We start from the raw sequence: 21,674 nt of genomic DNA on the forward strand, positions 1-21,674 counted from the left end.
GCCCGCGTCCTCCCCTTACACCCAATGAAAAACTGCCACATCAAATCAATCCTGTAAAAATCTGTATGTTTAGCATTGCCGGTCCCATAATATAAGAACGTTTTGACACTACAGTAGTGTCAATCGCTGCGAACATAACTGTACGTGAGAGCCTGACAGTGGGGACGCACCACGCCCATGGACGCATGCATGCAACGGAACTCGGCATGGTCAACGTGGTCAAGGAACGACTTCCATCGGAAGTATACTATACATGGAGAGGCTGACAGCTGGGCCCACTAAGTTGACGGGGACGAAGGGCTTTGTCAACTTAGTCAATATGAACGATTCTAGCTGCAGTGATCGTACGATGTCCATCCAACGGCCATCGTGCTTCTTCAACCTCTGGTCTTCTTGCTCCAGCCGCCCAAAGCAGTGCCGGTCGTGTCGCCTGCTCCTGCCTCCCGTGGCCGGCTGTGATGCCGCGGAGGCCTCACCGCCCCCGACTACTCCCGCCGCTGGCCAGGCCACCTCTCCACTCACCCACACCCCCTGTTATTCTATGGCGACGGCAGCCTCACACCGCAGCCGAACGAGTGAACCCTCATACTCGGGCATCCACTGCCGCGTTTTCCCCGGCTCCACGTTGTCCCCTTCCTAGGCCTCGCCGTCGTCCACCGCCGTGGTGCTCTCGGCGCGGCGCGGTCAATGTGGTCAACGACCGACTTCCATCGGAAGAGTATTGTACGTGGAGAGGCTGACAGCTGGGTCCACAGCCACAGCCCAGTTTTTTTGTGATTTGCCAAGTAAGTTGCTTTGTCAGGCCTATTGGGCTGCAAATCTTTCAAGACGAGGAGAGCTTCATCCGGCTGGCCGAGAAAATGGCCTATCAGTAATGAGAAATGGGATGTACATTTTTAAAACACATCAAACCGGCAATTAGTTTCAAATTTCTTTTTTTCATTTCGAGATTTCAAATTGCATTGATTTTTATGCGTGGACAATTTGTTGGACTTTATATTGATATAAGTTTATTTTTAAAATTAGTTTGAATGTGACTCAAAATTTCGGGATTAAAAACAGTTCGGACCACACCGAAATATGCAAAATTTCGTATAATTTTTTAACCGTGGCCACAATATGGGTTGTAATGCTAACAAAAAGAATATGGGCTCCAAAAAAACCTTAAGAATTAGCAAATGGGCTGTAAATTATTAAAAATAATGGCAGATGGGTTGTATGCTGTTTTCCATAGATTTGAGGCTTTCCTAAAAAAAAGGTTGACGCACAAGTAGTGACTGTTGGATTTCCATCCAACGGCCATCGTGCTTCTTCAATCTCTGCTCTTCCTGCTCCAGTCGCTCAAACAAGTGCCGGCGGGACTGTCTGCTCCCTCCTCCCCACGGCCGGTTATGCTGCTACGCAGGCCTCACCGCCCCACCGTACTCCCATCGTTGCCCTAGCCATCCCTCTACTCACCCACACCTGCTGTTATTCTCCGGCGACGGCAGACGAACCAGTAAACCCTCATACAGTCGTACTCCCCTCCGCGTGGGAAACAACTGCCACGTCTTCCCTGCCTCCGTCTCGTTCCCTTCCTAGGCCTCGCCGTCGTCCACCACCCTGGTGCTCTCGGCGCGTCCTGGTCAACATGGTCAACGACCGACATGCGTCTGAAGTGGACTGTACGTGGAGAGGCTGACAGCTGGGTCCACGGCCGCAGCAAGGAAGTGCCTCCTTATTACGCGCAAAATAATTATTCCTCCACCTGACAGCAGGGACCCACCGGACGGGCCACCTTATTTCGCGAAAAAAACATTTCTTCCCTGACTGCTGGGACCCACCAGCTACATCTTCGCACACAAGGAAGTGCGTCCGGGCAAAAAAACGATTTGCCCCCCTAACTGCTAGGACCCACCACCTACATCTTCGCACGCAAGGAAGTGCCTGACAGTCGGGACCCACCTGGTCGAAGCGTACGTAGCATTGTCATTCTGGTCACGAACGTGTACATACATATATACTGGTCGATGTAGAGGCGCGCACGTGTCGTAGTAGAGGCGCGCACATAGCATGTACACATACGTACAGCGGCCAGTGCGCAAGAAAGAAAATATGGCCACGTATGTGTACATACGGGCGGGGTCTCGAACACCTACTCGCGCATATATACGTACGGCCAGGGCTCGTGTACATGGCTGGGTCGGAACGGAGAAACAGTGTCGTCGTCGTGTTCATGGGGAGCCAACCGGCTGGGTCGGAACGGAATGCGTGGTCGTGTTCATCGGGAGGGCTTGGACGGAACAGGCGATGGAAACAAGGCCTGGCGTACCGCAGAACAGAGAAAACGGCCTTGTGTTCGGCTGGCCACGTTCGGAACGGGATCCTGTTCATCGGGAGGGGTGTGGCATACCGCAAAACGGAGGAAATGGACCTCCTACGATCGTAACGGGGATCCTGTTGATCGGGAGTGGTGTGGCGTACCGCAAAACGGAGGAAACGGACCTCCTACGATCGAAACGGGGGTCTTGTTGATCGGGAGTGGTGTGGCGTATCGCAAAACGTACGAAACGGACTTGTGTTGGAGCGCTACGGTCAAAACGAGGGTCCTGTTCATCAGGAGGGGTGTGGCATACCGCAAAACGGACTCCACGGGATACTGTTCATCTCCATCGTCGACCTCCTCCAGCCTCCACGGGCTACTGTTCATCCATCGTCGACCTCCTCCAGCCTCCATGGGCTCCTGTTCATCCACGAGCTCCTGTTCATCCAGCCTCCACCGCGCGCTACTCCATCGGCTACTGTTCAATCACCCCTCTCCACGGGCTCCTGTTCAACCACCCCTCCACAGGCTACTGTTCATCCACCCCTCCACCATCTACTGTTCATCCAGCCCTCCATGGGGTCGTCCTATTCATCCAGCCCTCCACGGGGTCCTGTTCATCCAGCCCCAACCGGCTTGATCGATCGGGGTCCTCTTCATCCAGAGGCAATGCCACGGGTCCTGTTCATCCACTCCCACTGCTCACTGTTCATCCTACCCCCCCCCCCCGCAATGCTCACTGTTCATCCAGAGAGGCAGCATCGATCGGCTTCAGTTAGCAGCAGTAGCGAAGGAATCGATTGCTCGGGTTCAGTAACGCGTAGCCTGCAGTGCAATCGCTCGGGTTCAGTTAGAGCCCAACGCCTCGCTCGGGTTCAGTTAGAGCTAACGCCTCACACACACGCGCGTACGTGTACGAGAGAAACACGCATCGCTCGGCCCCCAACCACCCACCGTAACCGGGAACTCCCCGAAGTTTTCCTCGCCCTCGCTTCTACCACGGTTTTTTCCATCATGGACGGCCCAAAGAATGTCATGCAGCTGTGTCTCCGGCCCGCCCAGGATAAAAAGCCCATTTTCTTTCATGTTTTTTTATCATAGAAGTAGGAGCCCACCACATCTATGATGATACCGGGTTTTTTCACAATTATCATCATAGAAGTGGCATATGTATGATAGAGAAAATTTTCGTTCGACCCAAAATGTCACGGATGTGTCTTTTTTTTGTAGTGCATGGCTCCCCATAAGCCGTCCTCGTCTCCGATGCCGGTAAGCAGCACCCCCTCCCCCCTTTGTTAGCTCAGTGGTTAGGCCGTTAGGCTAGGTGTAGGATCGATTTCCCACTGAACGAACCATCTATCACTACTAGGGAAAAGCCTAGCAGTAGCGCAGATTTTAGGTATATCAGTAGCGCGGGTGCCCGTGCTACTGATACGGTGCTACAACTAACTGTTAGTAGTAGCGCAGGTGCCACCCGCGCTACTGCTACATTCGTTAGTAGTAGCGTGGGTCTGGACCCTCGCTACTGCTAACTAATTAGGAATTAAAAAAATCCAGCCATGGCTGCTGCTGCTAGCTAGGCGTCATCGTCCCATTCATCCATGGTCGATGTTGATCCTGGAGGGGATGAAGTCGTCCATGGTGATGGTGCTTCCCCATCCAACTCTTCTCCACACCTCCCATTTGTTGCCGCTACAAAGAAAGAGATAATGATTAGAAGAGGAAGTGAGAGATAGAGAGGAGTAGGTGCAGCAACTCACTAGTGGCCATTGGAGTTGCAGCTGAAACCCTAGATGAAGCCATGGGTTGCAACCATTAGAGATCTGGCCATTCTCATGGGTGGCGCTCTGTTGGATCTTCCTCTCCTTCCAGCAGCGGAGGAGGAGGAGGAGGAAGGAGGGGCGGCGGAGGAGGAGGAAGGAGGGGCTATGGTTGAAGAGGAGGTCGCCGGATTTGAGGGAGACGTCGAGGTGCGAGGCCGGCAGTTGCGGTGGGCGAGGAAGGGCGTCGCAGGTGGGAGGGAGAAGTGAAATCGAGAGAGTGTGTGGGTCTGGGATTGGGCCTCCGTGTGCTATGTTTATACATGTGTCGGTGGTTTGATAATAGTAGCGCTGGGTTTATACCCACGCTACTACTATGGCATGTCCCGGGGTGCATGGTGGAGACCGCTTAGTAGTAGCGTGGGGTTTATAACCCGTGCTACTATTATTAACTTAGTAGTAGCATGGGTTTATAACTCGCGCTACTACTATGGCTGGTCCCAGGAGGCACGGTGGAAATCACTTGGTAGTAGCGAGGGGTAAAAACTCGCGCTACTACTATCAACTTAGTAGTAGCGAGGGGTAAAAACCCGTGCTACTAGTAAGTAGCAGTAGCGAGGGGTATAAACCCGCGCTACTAGTAAGCGTCTGCCTATAAGCTTTTCCCTAGTAGTGGATGTCGACTAGGTTATGGACGCACGGATGAGGCTGGTAATCCAGGCAGCAACACTGATTAGTGTGATTCAGGCATGGTACATGTTCATGAACCAGAGAGCTGTTCGTTGTGCTGGGAGACCTTTGATCCGCTATGGTCCATTGTTTCCCCGGGAAAAGGAGAGGATCCAAAATCTGAACTACATCTACAACTGCAATGACGTCGAGGCTCTGTGGATGCTTCGAATGAAAAGAGCACCATTTGCCAGGCTTGTCGAGACTTCAGGAGCAGGGGGCTGCTACAAGATAGCATCAACACCAGTGTCGAATAGCAAGTGGCCATGTTCATCCATGTTGTTGGCCATAACCAGAGGTTCAGGGTCATTCACAACACGTTCAGGAGATCAATGGAGACCATCTCTAGGTACTTCAAGGAAGTGCTTTTTGCTATTGGGGAGCTTAGAGGAGAGATGATCAGGAGACCATCTGGTCAGACTCCATCCAAGATTCGCGGAAGCCCAAGATGATATCCATACTTCAAGGTGAGCATTGACAATGTACACTATTCATGGCTTGATATGCTTGTATTGTTCAAGTTGAGCACTAACACAGACTTGTGATGCCATTTTCAGGATTGCATTGGAGCAATAGATGGTATTCATGTCACTGCCAGAGTTCCTAGGTCACAGTCTGCAGCATACAGGGGGAGGAAGCACTACACAAGCCAGAATGTGCTTGATGCAGTTGACTTTGATCTGAAGTTCACGTATGTGGTGGCTGGCTGGGAGGGGCCAGCGCATGATGCTAACATTCTCACTGACAGCATGAGTCGACCTGATGGGATCAACATCCCCGACGGCAAGTTCTACCTTGGAGATGTTGGCTATGCATGTCGGCCGGGTATTCTTCCACCCTTCAGGAAAACCAGGTACCATCTCAACAAGTTCTCTGGTAGGAACTATCCTAGGACTGCACAGGAGCTGTTTAATCTCAGACACTCCAGCCTTAGAGTAACTGTTGAGAGGGCATTTGGAGCTCTGAAGAATAGGTTTAAGATCCTGGATCAGAAGTCATTCCACCCATACTCCACTCAGGTTAAGCTAGTTCTTGCTTGTTGCATTCTGCATAACTGGATCCTCTAGTGGGGCTTTGAAGAACACGTGCCTGAGGAGAAAGAGGTCAAGCCTGACGATGTTGTTAGCTCCGGCCGTGGTGTGGAGGCATTTGACAATGACGCTTGGAAGAACAAAAGGTTGGAGTGGGCAGAGGCGATGTGGCTTAACAAAGGTCAGTGCAGGGTTTGAAGAAGATGGAAGAAGAAGAAGAAGAAGAAGAAGAAGCAGTAGCAGAAGCACCAGCAGAAGCAGAAGAAGAAGAAGAGGAAGAGGAAGATCTGGTAGCAGCAATACCGATGAACTATCCCCTATTTAGACAATGGCTCTTAATAATTTGAACTATCATTTGATAGTAGTTAGGATGAACTGTCATTTGTTTAAGTAGCTGGCACTACATGTTCAAATTTTGTGGTAAGCTCACCACTAGTTAGAAGTGGTGACAACACCTTATGCAGGTTGCAACCAAACACCATGTCATATGTGCGCCTAATGCAATGCGGGCAACCAAGCGACGGTTCAAAAATTGTTGTCTCATGCAACTAGGGGCATGCAGGCAACCAAACTATGTGCATCTGAGTTTTTTTGGCCTGCATCCCCTCAAACCAGCTCAATAGAGCCAGGCTCGCCAGGCCAGGCTGGATTGGCAATGTAACCAAACACGCCCGTAGTTCCTTCCTGCTGAAATACAAATCCAGCACGAAGGGACAGTAATGTAGGTAGCTGTTGCATTATGTGCGTGTTTGGTTGCCTGCATGAGGCCCGTTCTGGCTCGCGCGGGACGCAAACGGGCCGTTTGGTTGCCTGCTTTTACTGTTCGGCCCGCATGGCATGAACCTTACAGTAGATCCGAGCCAGGCCCGCTGGAAACTACCGAATCGGCAGTTTCTCGCGAGTCAGGCCGAGCAGAAGCGCAGCGAGCAGGCCCCTGCATGAGGAGAAACGGGAGGGATGCGAGGTGATTACTTGGTGTCTTCTTCAACCTCGAGTGACCTTCTCTCTAATCTGCTCTCTCTCTCTCTTGCCCCTCTAATCTACACAACGATGCTTTGATTCGAGGTAACTCTACACGAAAGAAATGCACATCGATGCTACGGTTCCATTCAGGCGATCGGTTTGTAGTTTCGTGAAATGTACATGCTCAATTTCTTGTTCCCATTTGCAGCTATTTTGGATGAATTTTGTCAGATTCATCGCGCACAATCGATCGTTTGAAATTTCCTTTGACCAGCAGCCTACTCTCGCAGTTCCGCACAACATTCGTGTTGCAAGTTTCATGTTTCGACAATCGTAGACGAGAAAATCTACATATTTCTCATGGATGTACATATGGATATGTGTGCTGTGATTTAAGACACTGCTTAATCATTCCTCTAGCCGGCGTGGTTTCTCTTGGTCTCCTCTCTTGCATCTTGTTGCGGTAGCATCATCATCGCCGTCATTCATCTCGGCCTTCTCTCCATGATCCTATTGCAGTTAAGCCGCCATGGCGCGCACACTGACGGGGTTCTTCTCCTCTGTTCTCTGCCACCGACGGGGTCGATCATCTTGGCCTCCTCTCGGCCTCCTCTCTCGTCCCACTACACTAGAGTCATTTCCGGCGTCGATCATCTCGGCCTCCTCTCTTGTCCTACTGCACAGACGATATCATGGCGCGAGCACTGCATTCTCCTCCTCTGTCCACTGTCTTTGCGCGAGGACACCAACTAGTTCACCGACGGGGTTGCTCACCCATGACTTCGTGCTCGTCATGTCGGACACGGCGCCACGGTCACTGTCCACCGCAGTCGTCATGGTCCGGCGCACACTGCATTTCTTCTGCCCCTTCCTCTGCTAGCTCTTAACCCTGTGTGCTAAGTGCACGTGCTAGCTCTTAATCATACCCCATGCGGGCAACCAAACAATGTGTAGTTGTATGCGCCGAGACAATGTAGGCAACCAAACAACGTGCCAAAGTTGATCCCCTAATGCAGGAAGTCCATATGCAGGCAACCAAACAACTTGCAGATGTCGCATATGAGGCTATTTTTGCAGAGCCAGGCTGGATTGAGATGTGTATGCAATGCAGCTATTGTTCACTACTGCAACAGAACACGCCCTATGTGTGCATCCGGTGTGTTTGGAGCAATCCCGCTACACCTATGTACTGCTCCATACGGGAACAACGGGTAAGCTTTGGTGGAACTATTTGATTGGGATGGATGGAAATTAGGAGAGGGGACCCATCCAGTTGAATTCAAGGGCTGGGTAGTTAGGAGGATTTCAAAGCAATTCAGTAAATCACACGTAGGTGTAGCATTTTTTTTCTGCTCCTGTATCAATGATTTTCCTAATCATGTGCACATTTTAGGTAATTGTGTTGTGAGCTACGTTTAGTGGATACTTGGATACATATCAGATACGTGATACGGGGATACGTCCAACAAGACAACTTAAATCCATTTGTAAGAATGATATGTAGTAGACCCCCCCCCCCCCCCCCCCCCCCCACACACACACACAAAACCATGCATTTTCAAAAAGAATTATATCATCCAAACAATTAAGACATAAAAAAGTACGGAAATTTCATGATACTTGAGGGAGACATCATTTTGTTGTTGTTGTTTACTTTAAATCAAGTTTTTCTGAATCAACATCACCAACATTTTTATCTACATAATTCTCACTTCATGATGTGAGAGATCTTCTGGGGGGTTTCTAGAACTTCTCACATAACTGGAATTGATTATTTTGGTCATTTATCTTTCACATATTTTTAAATTTTTATTACATTTTTAATATTTACAAAAAACAAAAGGAAATGCATTTTCCTTGGACTTCAAAAATCTGACCTTTGTTTTTTCATCTTTCTTAATTGGTGTGGAAATAATGTAGCCATCATGACGTCAATTTGAACCTTTAAAGTTCTGGAAAATTCAAAAAGGAAAACAGTCCAGTAGGTAACACTTGTATCTAGCAGGTGGCAAAAAATCAAATGAAAATTCATAAGACACGGCGATAAAAAGATAAATATTTGGCAATACATAGTATTTAGTGTAAGTTGGGCTTTGTACTTGGCCCATTATCAGCATTGATGCCAATTTGTCATTTTTATTTTCAGTTATATTTTAAATTTTGACTTGAACTTTTTATATTATATATTGATGTTTTTCTATATTGCATGTATTTTTAAAATTTGGAACTTCTAAAAAATCAGAGCCATATGCACGAGTAGTTCTAATGCACCAGACGGGGGAGAGTTGTATTTATCCGGTTTTACAGAATAAAGAAGTAACTCATCCAGTTTTGGAGTTGAGGTTTGTAATATCGGAAGTACCATTATGCTCCCGGGTGCAAATGCAGCCGAGTGAACAGTAAATCCTGAAAATATTAAAAAACTCTGTTTTTTTTTTGTTGACAAACATTCTTGTGTATTCTCCCTAACGTTTAAATTTTCATGAAGTGGCCACATTCCTGATGCTTTAGGTAGCAAAACCAAAAACTGGCAGCCCAAAATGTTTAAAAAAGAGCTTTTTTAAGAGTACTGGTTTTGTTTTTTTGCCCTGAGCACATCAAATGTTGTTTCTTCACAAAATTTTGCACGGATGTAGAACATTCAAACATGTGCGCTGTAAAAAATAAAATTCAGAACTTTTAGATTTTTTTCTATTTTTTCGAATTGTACTGTTCATCAAGGTGCGCATGCAACCGGGCAGGCGGGAACAGAGAAACTCCATGTCGTTCGGAATATGCATTGTACTCCCTCCGTTCCAAAATAGATGACTCAACTTTGTACTAACTTTAGTATAAAGTTGAGTCATCTATTTTGAAACGGGGGAGTATATACTACTACTTGGTCAATTGTTGAGTGCTGAAGGCTGAAAAACACGTCTTTCACTTCAAAAACTTGACATGAAATATTTCTTTTCTTTTTTCCCCGAACAGCCAAAAACAGCTCCCTTCCTACGGGGTATCTCAATCCAGTCAAAACGGGGGATGAAAAAAACGGAACGGAACGGATAGTGACGCCGCGGTGTCTCCCCCTCGCCAAGTTTCGTTTCGTCCGTGCCAAAACGTGCGAGCAATGGCAACGTGGGAAACTCCGGCAAGACAAGACAAGCGTGGCCCAGACGCGCCGCTCCTTCCGGCGAGCCGACCGCCTCCTCCTCCACCGTATATATCCCACGCGCCACCACGCCACCACGCGGCAGCCCCATCCATTCCTAGTTCCAACCATCCCAGCTCCCCCACGTGGTCCATAGCGGGAACACATCAGGAGATCCAAAGTTCCCACGGCTCCATCCCCATCGTTTCCATCGATTCATCTCGCCGTCTCGTGATCTCTTGGCGCGTGTGGGTACATACAGCCATGGCCACCGGAGGCGGAGTAGTGCTCAACCTGCGCGTCCCGTCGGCTTCAGTGGCGCCGGCGCGGCGGTGTGGGACGGCGTCGTCGTCGGTGAGATGCGGGAGCGCGCGCGGGGCGGCGCCGGCGAGGCATACGGGCGGGGCGCTGGAGGAGGACCACTACCGGACGCTGAGGCTGGCGCCGGGGGCCACCAGGGGCGAGGTCAAGAGGGCCTTCCACCGCCACTGGTAGAAAAAGAGGCTTCCGTCCAGCCCCATTAGTCGCGAAACTGTAGGAACCGCGACTAATGAAGTCTTTAGTCGCGGTTCGGCAGACGAACCGCGACCAAAGGCCTGGGCCCAGGGCGCTCGGTGGCCAGCTGGTGCACGTGAGGGGATTTAGTCGCGGTTGGCCAGGCCAACCGCGACTAAAGGTGCCCAAAGGCCTTTAGTCGCGGTTGGCCAGGCCAACCGCGACTAAAGCTCCTCCCCTATATATACCAGTTCAGCACGCTCACTTAGCCATTTAGTGCCACTTCTCTTCACAAGCTTCACAAGGGGGTGTAGGTTTGCTTTTGGTTCCTCTTATGCACACAAGGTGTTTGATGAAATGCCCCAAGAGGGTGAAACAAACATGATATGAAGTGTTGGAGCCACACTTGAGGTTCCTCATTTATTTTTTCCTCCTCGATCGCGGTTAGCAACTTGAACCTTTCATGCATGTGTGTCATTGATAAAATATGCATGTGTGTTGTTCATTGTTTAATTTCTATTGTTTATAGCTAGTTAGTTTAACAAATGCATGATGGTTAATTATATATTTTATATTATAATAATGCAGATGAATCGGCAATGGATGTACGGTAACCGACTATCCCGCGAGTTCACTACGGGTTTGAAAGATTTCCTCGTAGTGGCTAATGCGAACAAGCAGAAGGGTTTTGTTATCTGTCCATGTGTTGACTGTAAGAATCAGAAGGGTTACTCTTCCTCAAGAGAAGTTCACCTGCACCTGCTTCGGCACGGTTTCATGCCAAGCTATAATTGTTGGACCAAGCATGGAGAAAGAGGGGTTATAATGGAAGAAGATGAAGAAGGGGATGATTTCATCGATGAAAGCTATCTTGCTCATTTCGGTGATACTTTCATGGAGGATGCTGAAGGTGAAGGGGAAGGTGAAGGGGAAGGTGAAGGTGAAGAAGAGGCACGTGATGAGACCGTTGATGATCTTGGTCGGACCATTGCTGATGCACGGAGACGCTGCGAAACTGAAAAGGAGAGGGAGAATTTGGATCGCATGTTAGAGGATCACAGAAAGTCGTTGTACCCCGGATGCGATGATGGTCTGAAAAAGCTGGGCTGCACACTGGATTTGCTGAAATGGAAGGCACAGGCAGGTGTAGCTGACTCGGCATTTGAAAACTTGCTGAAAATGTTGAAGAATATGTTTCCAAAGAATAACGAGTTGCCCGCCAGTACGTACGAAGCAAAGAAGGTTGTCTGCCCTCTAGGTTTAGAGGTTCTGAAGATACATGCATGCATCAACGACTGCATCCTCTACCGCGGTGAATACGAGAATTTGAATGAATGCCCGGTATGCACTGCATTGCGTTATAAGATCAGAGGCGATGACCCTGGTGACGATGTTGAGGGCGAGAAACCCAGGAAGAGGGTTCCCGCCAAGGTGATGTGGTATGCTCCTATAATACCACGGTTGAAACGTCTGTTCAGGAACAAAGAGCATGCCAAGTTGTTGCGATGGCACAAAGAGGACCGTAAGTCGGACGGGGAGTTGAGACACACCGCAGATGGAACGCAATGGAGAAAGATCGACAGAGAGTTCAAAGATTTTGCAGCTGACGCAAGGAACATAAGATTTGGTCTAAGTACAGATGGCATGAATCCTTTTGGCGAGCAGAGCTCCAGCCATAGCACCTGGCCCGTGACTCTATGCATCTACAACCTTCCTCCTTGGTTGTGCATGAAGCGGAAGTTCATTATGATGCCAGTGCTCATCCAAGGTCCGAAGCAACCCGGCAACGACATCGATGTGTACCTAAGGCCATTAGTTGATGAACTTTTACAGCTGTGGGGCAGACCTGGTGTCCGTGTGTGGGATGAGCACAAAAAAGAGGAATTTAACCTACGAGCGTTGCTTTTCGTAACCATCAACGATTGGCCTGCTCTTAGTAACCTTTCGGGACTGTCAAATAAGGGATACAATGCATGCACGCACTGCTTACATGAGACTGAAAGTGTACATTTGCCAAATTGTAAGAAGAACGTGTACCTTGGGCATCGTCGATTTCTTCCGAAAATTCATCCAGTAAGAAAGAAAGGCAAGCATTACAACGGCAAGGCAGATCACCGGCCGAAGCCTGCGGAACGCACTGGTGCTGAGGTATTTGATATGGTCAAGGATTTGAAAGTCATCTTTGGAAAGGGTCCTGGCGGACAATCAGTTCCGAAGGGAGCTGACGGGCACGCAGCCATGTGGAAGAAGAAATCTATATTCTGGGAGCTAGAATATTGGAAAGTCCTAGAAGTCCGCTCTGCAATCGACGTGATGCACGTTACGAAGAATATTTGCGTGAACCTCCTAAGCTTCTTGGGCGTGTATGGGAAGACAAATGATACAAAGGAAGCACGGCAGGACCAGCAACGTTTGAAAGACCCTGATGACCGGCATCCGGAATGGTTTCAAGGTCGTGCCAGCTACGCTCTGACCAAAGAAGAGAAGGTCATCTTTTTTGAATGCCTGAGCAGTATGAAGGTCCCGTCTGGATTCTCGTCCAATATAAAGGGAATAATAAACATGGCGGAGAAAAAGTTCCAAAATCTGAAGTCTCACGACTGCCACGTGATTATGACGCAATTGCTTCCGATTGCTTTGAGGGGGCTCCTGCCGGAAAATGTTCGAGTAGCCATTGTGAAGCTATGTGCATTCCTCAATGCAATCTCTCAGAAGGTAATCAATCCAGAAGATCTACCACGGTTACAGAACGATGTGATCCAATGTCTTGTCAGTTTCGAGTTGGTGTTCCCGCCATCCTTCTTCAATATTATGACGCACCTCTTGGTTCACCTAGTCGAAGAGATTTTCATTCTCGGTCCTGTATTTCTACACAATATGTTCCCCTTCGAGAGGTTCATGGGAGTATTAAAGAAATATGTTCGTAACCGTGCTAGGCCAGAAGGAAGCATCGCCAAGGGCTATGGAAATGAGGAGGTAATTGAGTTTTGTGTTGACTTTGTTCCTGACCTTAAGCCGATTGGTCTTCCTCGATCGCGGCACGAGGGGAGACTAAGTGGAAAAGGCACGATCGGAAGGAAATCAACGATATGTATGGACGGCCATTCTCTGACTGAAGCACACCACACTGTACTGACCAATTCCAGCTTGGTGGCTCCGTACTTTGAGAAACACAAGAATATTTTACGCTCGGACAACCCGGGGAAGCCTGAATCCTGGATTAGGAAGGCCCACATGGAGACTTTCGGCAGTTGGTTGAGAAAACATTTAATGAATGACAATGATGTTGTAGATCAGCTGTACATGTTGGCCAAGACACCATCTTCGACTATAACGACTTTCCAAGGGTACGAGATAAATGGGAATACATTTTACACGATCGCCCAAGATAAAAAGAGCACCAACCAAAACAGTGGTGTCCGCTTTGATGCAGCAACCGAGAATGGGCAAAAGGTCACATATTATGGTTACATAGAGGAGATATGGGAACTTGACTATGGACCCTCCTTTAAGGTCCCTTTGTTCCGGTGCAAATGGTTCAAGCTAACAGGAGGTGGGGTAAAGGTGGACCAGCAATACGGAATGACAATGGTGGATTTCAACAATCTTGGTTACCTTGACGAACCATTCGTCCTAGCGAAAGATGTCGCTCAGGTTTTCTATGTGAAGGACATGAGTAGCAAACCGAGGAAACGGAAAGATAAGAAAACGATCAGTACATCATGCGATGATCCAAAGCGCCACATTGTTCTTTCAGGGAAAAGAAACATCGTGGGAGTGGAGGACAAGACAGACATGTCAGAAGATTATAATATGTTTGCTGAAATTCCGCCCTTCAAAGTGAACACCGACCCAAGCATTAAGTTAAATGATGAGGATGCTCCATGGATACGGCACAATCGTAAGCAAGCAGGGACACAAGGGAAGAAATGATGTGTAATAATTTATTGTACCAAACTTTGTTGAATGGATCATGTGAATTATATTACCCGTGATGTGTTTGGTGTCCATTTTCGAATGATTCGAGATACCACTGATGATACATGAAATTTGGAGTGATTTAGTCATACTCCTGCCTAGGCGTATAATATGCATACTCGTAGTCTTCATAGCCGCCGCCGTTGTACTGGTAGTCGTCGCCTTCTAAGTTGCCGCCGTCGTCGTCGCTGCTGTCGTCGCTGTCGTCGGGCGGCGCTCGTGGCTCGAACTGAGGGTAGCGCAGGCGGGGATATCGCCGGCCGTGATGTAGTCCATGACGCTCTGCAGAGTCCGGCCGTACCACCATAGCCGACGGCCGGCCTCTGGTATATTATTTTGAATTGAATTAATTTTATTTTTCTTAATTTTTTGATATATTATTTGTATTTTTAGAATTTTGAATTGAATTAGTTTTATTTTTCTGAATTTTTTGATATAATATTTGTGTTTTTAACATATTGAATTGAATTAGTTCTATTTTTCTGAATTTTTTGATATATTATTTGTATTTTAACATATTGAATTGAATTAGTTTTATTTTTCTTAATTTTTTGATATATTATTTGTATTTTTAAGATTTTGAATTGAATTAGTTTTATTTTTCTGAATTTTTTGATATATTATTTGTATTTTTAACATTTTGAATTGAATTAGTTTTATTTTTCTTAATTTTTTGATATATTATTTGTATTTTTAGAATTTTGAATTGAATTAGTTTTATTTTTCTGAATTTTTTGATATAATATTTGTGTTTTTAACATATTGAATTGAATTAGTTTTATTTTTCTGAATTTTTTGATATATTATTTGTATTTTTAAGATTTTGAAAAAGAAAAAGTATTTTGAAAAATACCTTTAGTCGCGGTTGGCCTGCCCAACCGCGACTAAAGGTCGTTGCGCGCGGGAACGCAAAAACCCGCCAAAAACCCCTTTAGTCGCGGTTGGTCTGGCCAACCGCGACTAAAGGTTACCCTTTAGTCGCGGGTCGCCTCCCCAACCGCGACTAAAGGGGGGGGCTATAAATACAAGGGCCCGAACCGTCGCCTCCATTTCTCGTCTTCTCTGCCGCGCCGAAGGCCTGCCGCCGTCGCCCTCGCCCTCGACGCCGCCCGCCGTCGCCCTCGCCCTCGACGCCGCCCGCCGTCGCCCGCCGCCCCCTCTCGCCCACGTACGGCGCCCGCCGCCCCCTCTCGCCCTCGTACGCCGCCCGCCGGCCTCCCTCGCCCACCGCGCCGCCTCTCGCCCGCCCTCAACGCCGCCGGCCGGCCTCGCTGCCGCGCGCGCACGCGCGCGCCTCTCTACAGAGAGCGAGATCGTGGAGAGAGAGAGAGAATTTTTTCTTTTTTTTCTTTTTTTTGTTCTTTTTAATTTTAACTAGTTAATTAGTTTAACAAAAACGGTAAAATAACTTAAAACTTGATAATTAACAAAAAAACCGTAAAATTTGATAATTAACAAAAAAACGTATATACGGAGAGGGGGCGGCGAGGGGGGCGGCGATGCGCGCGGTGTTTTTTTAGGGATCGAGAGGGGGCGGCGAGGGTTATACATGTGTGTTGTCCTCGCCTCCCTCTCCGTGACGCCGTCGTCTGCCGCCCCGTCTCGCGCTCTACCGCGACACCCTCTCCCACCCCTTCCTCGCCCCCTCCTTTTGCCACCGCCCTTTCGCCACCGCCACCGCCACCGCCCCCCTTCTTCACTTAATTAATTTGTTTTTACTACATGTTTTCAGGACTGACATAATGGCGGACGATAGAGCTGACCCGATTATGGACAACTATGATCCGGACGGTGAAGCACATATGTTCGGCATCATAAACGGCGATATTCTATATGTGCCGACCGGACAAGAAGAAGATGATATCTCTTCTTATCTGAACCTTGACGGTGAAGATGAAGGGCGCCGTCAGCAAGATGATGCCGAACAAACGTCGATAAACGACGATCTTCAAATGGAAGTAGCAACCACCTCCGGCGCCGAGGTATATATATACATTGAGCCTCTGGTGATACAAACTAACTGATTTGAATAAATATGTGTGTACTAACGCGCGCGACTCTCTTTCTTATTTTAGCCCTCGGCCGGATCGTCGAAACAATCGAGTACGTCGTCAAAGCGTGGCGCAACCAAGACGATGAAACAAGGAGAAACATGCACCATCGAGGTTGTCGACAGTGCAACCGGCAGGCCGCTGGAGCCCCGCAAGAACGCCACCAAGTTTGTCAACCAATGCGGAGCCATTGTTAGAGACAACGTCTCGATCACCGTCCAGGAGTGGAATAAGCCAAAGAAGGCACGAATTGCTGGTTTCACTTTTGTCGATAAGAGAACAAAAAAAGATTGCTTCAAGAAGCTTATGGAACATTTCGTTCTACCTCCGGAATACAACAAATTCGATGAGGAGGGTAACAAGATTGAGGAAAACAAGGAGAGGAGGAGGCTAGTCAAACAGTTCGCTCTTCATAAGATGGCCGACGCATTCCGGAAATTCAAGCAAAATCTAGCCCATGACTTTGTCAAGCAGAACAAGACTCCGGATTTCAAAGGACAATATGAGAAACTGAAACATGATTGGCCAGAATTTGTGAAGCAAAAGAAATCGGAGCAGTTCATTCAAATATCGAAAAAAATAAGGAAAATGCGGCTAAGAAGGAGTACAATCATATTATGGGGCCAGGAGGGTATCGCCTTTGGGAGCCTAGGTGGGAGAAGATGGAGAACGAGCTGAGGGCGCGAGGAATCCGTCCAGGTACGGAGGGATGGGACCCAAGGGCCAAAAGCTGGTGGTACGGGCATGGGGGAACGCTGAACCCGGAGACAGGGGAGTGTGTTTACCGGGGCAAAATAATTAAACCCACCCAAGCCCTTATTGACGCAATGAGGGATGCTCAAGAGGGGAAGATCAAGTTCAACAGAGAGAACGACGCGCTGACAAAAGCCCTCGGGAATCCTGAACACGGAGGACGTGTACGAGGCATGGGGCACATTCCGTGGAAAATAGGGTTCCCCCAGAACGATGACCCGTACGGTTACAGAAGCCGGAAGAGAAAGATGGATCGGGAAGCAGATGTTGTGGCGCGGTTGGCATCGGAAATGGATGTGATGAAGAAAACCGTGAGTGTACTAGTAGCCGAAAGAGATGCAGCTCGGGCGCAGCATGAAGATCATCCAGCGGATCTCAGAAGCCAGCAGCGGAGAAGCAGTGTGGCTTCCACGGAGGCCCCATCGGCTGGTGCAGATGCACCGACGATCGAAATTACTGCACCGGAGCCTCTGGTGGTCGAAATTACTGCACCGGAGCCTCTGGTGGTCGAAATTACTGCACCGGAGCCTCCTCGCTACCCCGTGGACGATATAAAGGAGATGAAAGAATGTCATCTGTATTATCCTATCGGGAACATGTCCATGAAGGTAGCCATCGGCAGTGCTTTACCATGTTTACCTGGAGCACTCCACCACAACAACCCCATTCAAGATGGCTATGCTCGTGTCACGGTGGAGGACATAGTCCAAGGGTTTGAGGACCTGGAGATTGACATTGCTACACCTGAAGGGGAGAAAAGACTTGGAGATGTCAAGCGCCATTTCATTCTATGGCAAAAGAAGTTTATCAAGTTTCCAGGCGAGGCGCCAAGGACAACAAGTCCACCCCCCTACGGTGGTGGTGGTGGTGGCGGTTCACCTACACCTCCGTCACGTCAGCCGACGCCCCCCAGTCCACAACGTCCGGCGGGTGATCAGACGCCGCCCCCCAGTCCTCGTCCGGCGGGTGATCAGACGCCGCCCCCCAATCCACCTCCGGCAAAGAAGCAGAAGCAGTCCTGGATTATTAACCCGGACCCTTATGTACCTAAGACCACAAAGGTACCGGAGCCATCACTGAAGCCTCTCCCCACAAGGCCTTGGGAACGTAGTGCCGAGGAAACTGCCGCGGCCGCGGCTGCTGATCATGAGAAATGGAAGGCGGACTGCAAGAAGAAAAGAGAGCCCGAGCCCAAGCCAGTATTTTCTGATGAGCAAAAGAAGTGGGCTAAGTCATTTTTGAGCACACCGTCCCAAGCCGCGAAGAATCTGCCTGACGACTATGCACGTGAACTTCGTAGGCAGGCACTCATGTTGAAGGAGAAGAAAGAGCGGGCGGAGAACCAGGAGAACAAAGCCTTGGAGGAGGCCGAGAAAACGGAATTAGAAAGTAAAAAAAGCGGGAAACGAGTTGCCCAGCTCGGGGAACAAAGTAAACAATCGATTGCCCCGCTTATAGTGAAAGCCGCCGGTCCGGATGACCCCGATATCATAGCAGCTGCGGCAGCACATGGATTGACTGTAACGAGTGCCAGAGAACAAGCGGCCAACTTAGGTATTACTCTTCGTGAACTGTTAGGCCTTGATGAGGCGCCAGTGAAGGAGGTAGTAATTACATATGTGAAGAATGGGCCTCTCGTCGAGCCTGCGCAGGAAGAGGATCTACCTCCACAAATGAAAGGTCTGCTGAAATGGTACAAGGGTTACATAAAAAATAAAAACGCCAAAGAATATATTTATGCGGAAGTTAGATATGAGCATCACTTCAAACATTACTATGTACAAATTCATCTGAGTGAATTGTTCCAGCTTTTCAATCTGCGCGAGCTCGACAAATCTATCATCAGTTGCTACGTTCTGTAAGTGATTTATTTCTACCCCATCTCGTTCATATTGCCTGCACTATATATATGTCCTAACTATATTGTTGTGTCCGCTATTATACATGCAGAATGAAGATTAAGGAATGCAGAGTAAGGAACATCCATGATGTTGGGTTCATTGACCCACACATCGTTAATGGATATGTGTTGGAGCATCACCCCGCCGACATGGAGGCAGACCTGTGGCAGTTTCTTACAAAGCAGGAACTCAAAAGTGATATTCTATTTCCTTACCATTTTGGGTGAGTGTTTCTGTCTTGAGCACATTCTCTTTTGTTTACTCCATGCATGGTATGTGGCCGGCTAATCGATGAGTTATGCATGACGTACTGTGCATGTATCGTGTCCGCAGGTTCCACTGGATTCTGCTAGTAATTAAAGTTGACACCTCAGAATGTCTCGTCCACGACTCTCTGAATAAGGATCCAAAGCTTTGGGGCGGCATGAGAAGAATGCTGCAGAAGTAATTATTTTCATTCATTTGCGCTCTATATCGATCGGCCTATTTCGTTCATTTCCTAATATCAAGTAACTAATAACTCTCTTGTTCATTTAATTTTCTTTGCCTCGTAGGGTTTGGAGACGGTTCGTAGATACAAAGGTCGGTGAATTCAAAAAAGAGCTAGAATTCAAAAGGTCAAAGGCTAAGAATGGTGAGGATATTCAGCCAGCGGGGACCAATCTATGTGCATACTATGTCTGTGAGATGATCCGGAGATACACCTCTGAGCGGCGGGTTCCGAGTGATACCAATGCTCAGAGGAATAACCTCCGGATGATGCTTAGTCCAGAAGCTCGCTTCCGACCACTTCAAGAGGAACTAGCTGGATGGTTCAGGAGGGAAGTCCTCCATCCTAAAGGAGAACACCATTACGAGGACGTAGAACTTTATATGCATTAAATTATGTATGGAAACTTGTTCAAAATTGTATATGGTCATCCGATGATATTGAATATATATTGTATATTCCTTTTGAATTCTTTTTGGTTCTAATTTCAAATTTGTTTGAAATTGTACATTCATATGCATGTATGTAGTACCGTAGAATATGTGAAACTCCTTTAAAATTAAAATAAAGCACAAAAGAAATAAAACAATACAAATTAAACAGAAAACAGGTTTGGGGGGGGCTAAAACCCTAAACCTGCGGCGGCCTTTAGTCGCGGTTGGCCAGAAGAACCGCGAGTAAAGGTCCTCCGCCCCAACGGCCACCTGGCGCCCACGTGGACGGGCCTTTAGTCGCGGTTCTTAAGCAACCGCGACTAAAGGGGGGGCCTTTAGTCGCGCCTGTTTGGTCGCGGTTGCGCAACCGCGACTAATGGCAGTTGCGAACCGCGACCAAAGGCCCTTTTTCCACCGGTGCGCGTCGCGCTGCAGTACCACCCGGACGTCGTGCAGGACGGCCACCAAGACGACGGCGTGGACTTCGAGCGGATCAACGCGGCGTACCAGAGGGTGATGAGCAACATGCGGGAGGCGGAGGCGAGGCTCGAGTACTGGCGCCGCCGCTACGGCCTCGCGGACGAGGACCTCGACCGCTACCGCCACTACCTCAACGAGGAGGACGAGGACGACTGGTTCGCCGACCTCTGAAATCTGAAATGTGACGGAGGCAGCACTGTAAATAATTTCTGAAATGTGACTCTCTGCTTCTCTCCACTGTTTTTTGTGAAGGGGAGCTTAGAGACGCAGGGTTCTAGAGATTGTAATCTGAACATTATTATTTTGATTGTGAATATAACAAAACATAGCAGGAATTAATCTTGATCTGTGGCTCATGATTAACGCCTCTTCCCTTTGGATTTCGAAAGGAAGGGGCGCCTCTTTCGTTTTCAGTGATAGCGTCACACTGGCACCGACTGCTGAATGCTTTTAGGCGAATTGTTTTCAGTTTTGTAGTGTGAAATTTCAGCCATTTGTTTTGCTGCATCCTCCTTGCGTTTTCTTCCACATCAACTGTTCTCTTCTTCTCGTGAAACTCATTCTGCCTTGTGCAAGCTCACCATGTGTTGCACAAAGATGGCATTTGAAATGCTTGTCATCTGCTGTTAGCCTGTTACACTATATGGGTAGAGAATTTCTGGAACATGCTTCGATTTAGATCTAAGAAGGCATATTGTTACTCGAATATGCATTTTTATTAAGGGAAAAGTATATTTTCCGTCCCTCAACTCTTTCGAAAGTTTAGATTCTGTCCTTCAACTTCAAAACCGGCAATGCTTAGTCCCTCAACTCTTCAAACCGGGTAAGTTTAATCCCTCAACTCTTCAAACCGGGTAAGTTTAGTCCCTCATCTCAGCCAAGCCAGTATTGCTGCTGACTTTGACCGTGTCTTCACTGACGTGGCAAAAGTTCTCTCTTCTATTCATCATGTCTCTTCTTCCTCTCATCTCCCTCTAATGGGAATTTGATCGAACAACTCGTGTGCGCGCCTGCACTTACACCACCGGCACCACTTCGTCGTCCGACTAGGCAAGACCAGCTAGGAACGTTGACGACACCGCCGACCAAACCTACACGCTCATGATACGACGACCATTAATATACTCCTTCTGTATCAAAATATAATACGAAGGGAGTGCATACCTAAATGCTCACA

General features: G+C 48.2%; 1 protein-coding gene across 1 annotated transcript; it reads left to right on the top strand.

Annotated features, from left to right (window-relative positions):
* Positions 1-10,096: 10,096 nt before the first annotated feature.
* LOC123155594 (chaperone protein dnaJ 8, chloroplastic-like) lies at positions 10,097-20,840 on the top strand. Its single transcript, XM_044573754.1, has 2 exons — positions 10,097-10,402; positions 20,442-20,840. The coding sequence occupies exons 1-2, from the start codon at positions 10,180-10,182 to the stop codon at positions 20,666-20,668; spliced, it is 450 nt and encodes a 149-aa protein (XP_044429689.1). The 5' UTR covers positions 10,097-10,179; the 3' UTR covers positions 20,669-20,840.
* Positions 20,841-21,674: the final 834 nt, after the last annotated feature.

Source organism: Triticum aestivum, chromosome 7B (assembly GCF_018294505.1).
Source record: "Triticum aestivum cultivar Chinese Spring chromosome 7B, IWGSC CS RefSeq v2.1, whole genome shotgun sequence".
NCBI classification, from domain to species: Eukaryota; Viridiplantae; Streptophyta; class Magnoliopsida; order Poales; family Poaceae; genus Triticum; species Triticum aestivum.

What these genes read in the sequence shown, in the direction of transcription:
- LOC123155594 (XM_044573754.1), top strand. Translation starts at nt 10,180, where the DNA reads ATGGCCACCGGAGGCGGAGTAGTGCTCAACCTGCGCGTCCCGTCGGCT. An exon ending in CAAGAGGGCCTTCCACCGCC is followed by an intron (nt 10,403 to 20,441) that starts ACTGGTAGAAAA and finishes CACCGGTGCGCG; the next exon opens with TCGCGCTGCAGTACCACCCG.